We start from the raw sequence: 8,066 nt of genomic DNA on the forward strand, positions 1-8,066 counted from the left end.
GAACAGAGGATGACAGAAGATGAACATGTAGAGGCTAGATTGCTACAACTTGAGAAGTTAGATGAAACCCGATGCCTTGCACTACACCAAACAGAGATCCAAAAGAATCGACAAAAGGCCTGCTTGGATGCTAAGATTCGCAAGGGATGGGAAAGACACTTTGTTGAGGGGCATGTTGTGCTATGCTTTGATAATAGATTGGACCACCAAATGGATAAGAAGTTCCTGCCACTGTGGACCGGTCCATACAAAACGTAGCAATGGGTCTGTACAAGTTTAGGAGCTGCATGAGCCATATGGCAAGAAGGTGATCAACAAGCGTTATCTCAAGTCCTTCTTTGTGCGTGATGGTCCCAGGCATGGAAATGCTGTGCATTCCCTGCCTGGGGGGGGGAACTGTTATGGATAAATTTGACCAAAGTAAAAAGGCATAAATATGAGTGTGTGCTTGTATGTGTGGCAATAGTATAATAAAATATGGAGTGCATAGGGCCTAGGGTTGAGGTGGCAGGGCATGACCATGTGCCACCCTTCCATGTAAGAGGACCCATAAGGTGTGTTGTACATAATTCATGGTAGTAAGATTATAAAATGTTAAGGTCGCATGGCTCCTTCATGTGCCACCCCTCCACCTAGGCAGTCCCATGCCTACATTTAGTGAGATATGGCTCAAAGTCCATGGGACAAGTAATATAAAATAGGTGGAGATGGATATTATATTGGGTTATTCCCTCTATATAGGATAGGCCCATGTGGGGGAGGTATAGAAAGTCCAAGAGTGCAAGTTAAATAATGGGAAAAGTAGGATGAGGTGGCAAGATTCCTTGTGCCAACCCTCCACTTGTCCTCCTAGATGTTTGAACGTATTATAAAATTGGGAAGAGACCAAGGGAATATCATAGACTTGGGATATGGGAGTTGATATATGTGGAAAAATGTGGCCAAGCATTATCACACACAATTGAGAGTTGGTAGCCACCTAGCCCACATGGGAGACTCTTCCACACACACCATGCATGTGGGAGGATGCATTTATTGGGAGAGACCCTCTCTCTTAGCTATAAAAGGAGGGGGCTATTCCTTGATGGAACACACTCATTCTTGTAAAGCCACCTAGCTAGTACTTTGATATTTCCCCCTCATCCTTCCTTTCAAATAAAGCATGACCCTCTTCCCTTGATGTCTCCATCTCTACATTCCTCCTCCACCCATGTACATACTCCTCTTTCCCCTCTCCCTCTCCCCTTGTGCCATAGTCTCCCTCTTCTTTCCCTCCCCTCTTAATCCCTTTTCCCCACCCATGTTAACGCTCCTCCCCTCACGTTCCCTATTCCTCTATGGCCCTCGAGCGTCGCCATACCTATCCTCTAGCCTCTTGTCTTGATTTCTTTTTCGGCTAATAGTACATTAAATACTATTTTGATGATTAGCCTTAAAAATCTCATAGTTGAATTTTGTACTTGTTGGTAAATATTGTTTTTTAAACCTTTAAGTACTTTAGTTAGGTCATCTACCTAATTCAAGCAAGACAAGTGAATGTTTTATTATATCCATTGTTTCGATCTAACTATTGCCGTGTTCACAACCCCTTAGATAATTGTCCAAAGATGGTTAATCACCTCTTTTCTCGCACACCCCTTTGATGTTTTCATGCTATTGTTTCTTGTCGCTCAATCTATTTACTAGGGTTGCTCCACTGCATTAATATTGGGTCGTAATTGGTTGGAAAGTCAGCATAAAATTCACACACACACACACACTTATGTACCTACTTAGAGTTGTTCACAGTTGTGCTTTAATGATCCCTTTTAGTTTTTTTTTTAAATATAAAAGAAAAGCTTTATGGGTTGCTCTTTTAAAATACTTTAATTGCTAATTAACTTGTGTAAAATATTTATAGGTTAATTTCTTTTTGTACTTTATCTTTCTTAATGCATGGGTGTGGAGTACTCTCCATTGCCATAAATATTTTGTTACAAACAAGGGTGCGGACTACCCCCCTAGGTTTTTTGCCTTTTGACTTTTCTTACATGGGTGAGGGTTACCCTCCTAGTGTGTGACTTCTGTCATTTAGTTCTTTTTTGGTATACATTTGGAATCTATCTTTTATTCTAGGTTCCTTTGGTATAAGCGATAACAAGCTGGGGAACACAGGCATTACATGTCTTCCTACATGATGCTAAATTTGTTCTAATAAATGGTTTTTTGTGGAGGGTGACAGGTAAGTGGACCCTAACCGAGGAACCTCGAAATCCCGAATGATTCGTTATGCTATTCTTGTATTACCAGTTCAATAATAAAAAATGTTTTTGTTTCTATAGTGTCTCTAATGCTCCAAGTCTCATTGTAAGATTCTTGATTGTGTAATCAACTTATTTTTAACAATTTATAGAATTAATTGTATGATTCAGTCAATGATGGGACTTTTTAAATTATTTAAAAAAAAAACACACACACACACACATAGAGCAAAAGAGTGGATTTGGGCTTGGCTAGCACTATATCCATCCTAAAATAAACTTCAACGAAATTAAAGCATCAAGGTCTTGATCATAAAAACATTGATATAAATTATAAGCTATTTTATTAATAGCGATATTAATTTTTACATTAAGTCTGATGCTAATTTTTGTGGTTTTGTTTGACACATTTTTAAACATTTCCTTCGATGACAAAATTCTCATTAAAAGAATGTCAAAATGACCATGAATTGTAGGAGGCATGTTCATATATATTAACCTTGTATTCATATTGATTGGTAGGGCACATAGTCATATTATTCAAATTATTAACATATGTATTGATGAAAAGAGACATCGGATGGTGCAGGCCTTCAGGTGATGCTATGATCATGATAAATGCATTTCAAAACTAATAATTAGTCTTTAGGTGATTTGCATTTGTTGATAGTTGAGGCTAAGATTCTAAACCAGGCATGCATTTCAAAACTTCATGAAACAACCAGTCTTTAGGACTTGGGTGATTTGCATTTGTTGATAGGGAATTCGATCCTTGCATTGCAAATTGAATGGAGGCAAATGTAGTAAACTCGTTATGTGAAAACTAGTTCAAACGTTAAGGTCTGCGGTCGGCCAGCCATCCAATTGTTGGCACTTCCAATGAAGAAGTTGTCATCCGTGCATTGGCGCGTCAACGTTAGCGTCAGTGTTCTGTAGAAGCTTCGTTGGGTGCTCGAGGTTCGTTTGCAGGTCGCAATCAACTTGGAAGATGAAGGAGGTAGCTTTGTAGGTGGTTTTCAAACCCTCCCGTGGGGCCCTCGGGAAAAGCCAAAAGCAGGCGTTTCCGAAAGACGAAAATTTTCATCTTTGGAAAAAGCCTGCCTTGGGCTTTTTCCCAAATATCATCTTTTGGAAAAGCCAGCCTTGGGCTTTTCCATTATACTTCAGTTCCACATGGCTGCCAGCTTAGACCGACTTGCGTTCTGTCTTCATGCACTCCGCTCATGAAATACCACCACTGACCACCCGTTTTCATCTTCATAAGCCATCCAGCACTGCTCAAGCCTGCTGCAAATGGTTGCAGAAATGATTAGCCTGTCCAATAGTGCAGATCGTGTGTCAACCCTCCACCTTCAGGTAGATCCAGCCAAGCGCAAGATAGACGACTTCTTCATTCTGGGCAGGCAGCTCGGCGCCGGTGCCGACGGGCAAGTCACAGTATGTACTCACAAGACTACGGGTATCCAATACGCCTGCAAATCTGTCTTCAAGAGCGGAGATCGTGTGCTGAAGCACATAGAAGCTGAGATATCGTCGCTAAGACGGCTAAAAGGCCATCCCAACATCGTCTCCATCGAAGACTGCTTCGAGGACGAGCTGTTTGTGTATATAATCTTGGAATTTTGCAAAGGTGGCGACATGTACGATGTCCTCAGCCAGAAGACAAGGTTAACTGCGAAGGAAGCCGCTATAGCTTTCAGGGCAGCTGTGGAAGCCGTAAGCTTCTGCCACGACAAAGGCATAATGCATCGCGACATAAAGTTGGAGAATTTGCTTCTGCCCAGCGAGGGCTGCCACTATATCGCGTTAAAACTGGCCGATTTCGGTGCGTCGGCTGATTTCCGAGCAGAAAGAAGACTTTGGAAAGAGGTGGAAGGAACTCCGTTTTACATGGCGCCGGAGGTCTGCCAATCCACAGGATACGACGAGAAGGTAGACCTGTGGAGCTTAGGTGTGCTACTTTACTTTATGTTGTGTGGATTTGCCCCGTTTCAAGGAGAGAGCGTTCCGGGTATCTTCGCTGCTATCAGGAGAGGAATGCCGGACTTCCAATGCGAGCCTTGGCCGAAGATATCCCTTCAGGCGAAGGACCTGGTGAAACGTTTGCTGCGCAATAATCCCTACAGGCGAATGAGCCTGAGAGACGTCCTGCATCACCCCTGGCTGCAGGCAACCGTTGGCCAGGAGATCGATGCTGCATCCTCAGCTACGAAGGACGTGCTCCAGCTAAAAACCCAGAATGAATCTAGTATCATCTGTACAATGTTAAGCAACTTCAGCAGTGCTTGTAACGTTCATCAGGCTCCATATTCCTCAAAGCTAGGTCCTCGCCGTTGTCCAAAACCTGAGTGACTGTGTGTTCCTTTTATGAGCCTCTTGCTTGCTCCATAACACCTCATGGAGACTTAGAAAATAACCCATGGAATTTATGAGCATTAATTGATAAGCATTAAATGATAAGAATAAATAACAAGGCCTGCCTTTGAGAATGTTATTGTAGGTGTAAATGTTACTCTCCATTATGCTTAAATGTATGCAATGCAATGGTCTCTCCATTATGCAAATGAGTAAGTTGTTAGTTATTTGAATTCTGAGTTTAATCCATCATGGTTTGTACATTTGTTAATTGTGGTGATTTTTGAGAGGTATCCATGCTAAAGTCACTATTAAAGCCTTGCTTTCAATAAGGTGGCACAATCTCTAAAGCCCCTTGAAATTGACCCTAGAGTCTGTAAATGGAAAACATGAACCTCATGTGTATAATGATATGCTCTTTCATAATCTCTATATTTGCTTCCATCACTTTCTTAGCTCTATCTCTGAACTCCTTACTCAACTTCTATCTCCACCTTTCCACCTTTCCATCACAAATCCCTTCCCAAGCATGACTTCATGTGTTGTTTCTATGCAAGATTGAAGGTTTCCCAATGATGGAACTCCCTATACCATCCTTAAAAACAAATCGAGATTTTATCAATTCAACTCTCTCTTGCATTGTCATAGAGGTATCCTTAGCAATTTTCCACACTCCACGAGCAGTTCCTAGTATCCTTGAATAGAGTGATCAACATTCCATGTATGGGTAAATATTTTGTTGTAGAACAAAACTACCTATTCTATGATGCCATTGGGATGTTGTCTTCTACCCTTGAAGCATGGAGCTAATACTCCTTCTGTAGACCTCTTGCCTAACTTATTAATCATATCTCCACACCCTCTATGCATATCTGCCAAGTATCCAAAGTATGTGACTACAGAATTGGCATTTTTTCTTTGAATTGCCCAATTAGCATCATGCACATCCATCTCTTTGCAAACCTTATGCTCAATACCTCCATGTATACCAACATGTCTTATTTTCCCTACTACTCTGTTTGTTGTCACTGTTATATATTCAAGAATGATGACTATCTGCATCATTCTCCCCAATAGGCAATCCTACAACTCTTTTTTCTTACACTCATAGGCTTAAGGATTTGCGGGGGAAGTAAAATGGGCATTTTAATACGTCGAATTAAAACGTTTTAAACATTTTTGGACACCCCCTGGAGCGTTTAAATCTGCCCCCGCCACGATTTTTAACCAGAACTGGCTACAACCTGTGACCGCACAGTAAAGCCACACTACCATGCAGTATCATTGCTATCATACCCCCCCGGTGTTAACGTATATCACACGGGTAGTTCATACACCGCACGGTCCCTGACTCTACCACACGATGTTGTGGTATATACCATGCGAGAATAGAAACATACCGTGCGGTGCATTTTCTTATATATGATGTGTCAACCTTGTACTATTCACATTCCTGTGAATCTGGCTTTGCTAGAGTCTCAATAAAAACAAAGAAGAACAAGGAATAAAGGATTAAGAAAGCTTCCAAAATACTTTGTGAGTTTTTGTATCCTTTTAAAAGTGTCTAGTGTCAGTGGTGGGCTCGCTTAGGCCAACTGATATCCACCCACACTTGGATGCAAAATAAATAAATGTGTAGCTTAAATTTGATAGCTTATAGTTGTTGATTTGAAAGTTCATTTTTCCAAGAATGTTTTCATGTAAATATATTTAAAGTTTTTTTCACAAAAAGAAAAGGAGAAAAGTTTCTTTTTCGTTTATTTTTTCAAAATTGATTTCATGTAAATATATTTAAAGTTTTTTTCACAAAAAGAAAAGGAGAAAAGTTTCTTTTTCATAGACATTAGCTTTTAAATGTAGTGCAATAACACACTTTTAATAGTTAACTATCTATATATTTAGATATCAAAAAACTAGTAAAAAATATAGGACAATAATTGGAAATATCTACTCAATATCTATAACCACTCGCACATGGAAAATGTTATATTATAGTTTATATCTACTTATATGTTATAAGAAAATACTTGGCTTTTGCCGGTTGTGGCTTGCATTTGCCAGAGTTGATAACAACTTGATGAAAGTCTAGTCGATTGTGTTGCTCGCAATTGCTAGCTAGTATCAACCTACACATTATACGTTAGAGATCATTTCAGACTAAGTTTTCTTGTAAGAGGAATGAGAGAAAAGTCATACATTATCTCAGAACAATTAGTTGATATTATATAGGTATGATTAAATGGATGTCTAGACTTACATTAGATATTTTCCAACCTAAGTCGTATCCTTAACTTCATAGTTTTTTTTTTTTTAAAATGTTAAGTGCAAATGTAGATATTGCTAGCTATTGCACTAGTGTGTGTGAAATACCGACATTCACATAAAAGCATGATGATGCGAATGATCATAGTGCAAATAGATGATTACTTAAGAAAGAGCGAGACATGGGAAAAGGAAACTTGCCACCCCACACCTATTTCTACAGGTAGATTACCATGTCTATAACCATCCATTTATGTCGGGAGGGGGCAAGACGATTAGATGGTTTCTTTCTCCTGAGGTCTAGCAAACTTACATTTGTTATTGATGACATGTTAGTGACATTGTCTTGAGTTGTAGAAAACATATTAATAATTGAGATCTTTTTTCTCTTTTACATGTACAACTATGGCGGATAGAGAAGTTAGGGTAGGCCAATGTCAACCCTGAAACCAATCTCAAGGAGAAGGCCAAAGTGTTTCAAAACCGTAAGATTTTGTTACAATGCTAGGGCAGCAAAGTGGAAGTATAACTTTTGTAACCAAGTCTTTACAGGATCGGCCATGAGGACATGAAAACATCTGATTGGCAATGAAAATAAATTGATAAGAAAATGTGATGGACCAAATGTCGAATCAGTTGCTGGCATCCTGCAAGGCATCAACAATGCCTCAAGTTGAATCACTTATGTACCATTTGAATATGTAACTGAGTGGACATTTACTATGCACAACTATTGTAATGAAGTTTGATAATGATTTTCATCATGGATGTTCTCAATCAATCAATTGCTAGTTCCTTGTGTATTTATTTGAGTCTTGATGTTGTAGATGGGGAGGCTTTCCGACAATCAATTGATACAAGCGATGAGGCTAAGATGAGAGAAGTCATTGCACAACAAGTACATGCATTGAAGAAATTGGTCTTGGAAATATTATTGAATTGATCACTAATAATGCCATGAATTGTTGAAAGGTTGGGAAACTTATAAATCATAGATATCGACGTATTTGGGCATTGCCATGCTCATGCCATTGTCTGGATTTAGGAGGATTGGTACAAATCACCTAAGACAAGTTCTTCAAAGTTGTTGTGGATGAGGCACAAAAGGTTGTGTTATACTTTCTTAACCATGAGCGACTACTAGGCATATTCAGGACTAAACAACCTGCGAGGTACCCGCTAGAGCTTCTAAAGCCAGGTGAAATGCAC

At 39.6% G+C, this 8,066-nt stretch overlaps 1 protein-coding gene across 1 annotated transcript; it reads left to right on the plus strand.

The window, feature by feature from the left end:
* The first annotated feature begins 3,545 nt into the window (after positions 1–3,545).
* LOC147902696 (calcium-dependent protein kinase 20-like) lies at positions 3,546–4,592 on the plus strand. The gene has a single exon (XM_087373927.1). The coding sequence runs from the start codon at positions 3,546–3,548 to the stop codon at positions 4,590–4,592; it is 1,047 nt and encodes a 348-aa protein (XP_087230053.1).
* Positions 4,593–8,066: the final 3,474 nt, after the last annotated feature.

This window comes from Dipteris shenzhenensis, chromosome 4, assembly GCF_047967505.1.
Source record: "Dipteris shenzhenensis isolate YYH24624 ecotype China chromosome 4, Dip_SZ_1.0, whole genome shotgun sequence".
NCBI lineage: Eukaryota > Viridiplantae > Streptophyta > Polypodiopsida > Gleicheniales > Dipteridaceae > Dipteris > Dipteris shenzhenensis.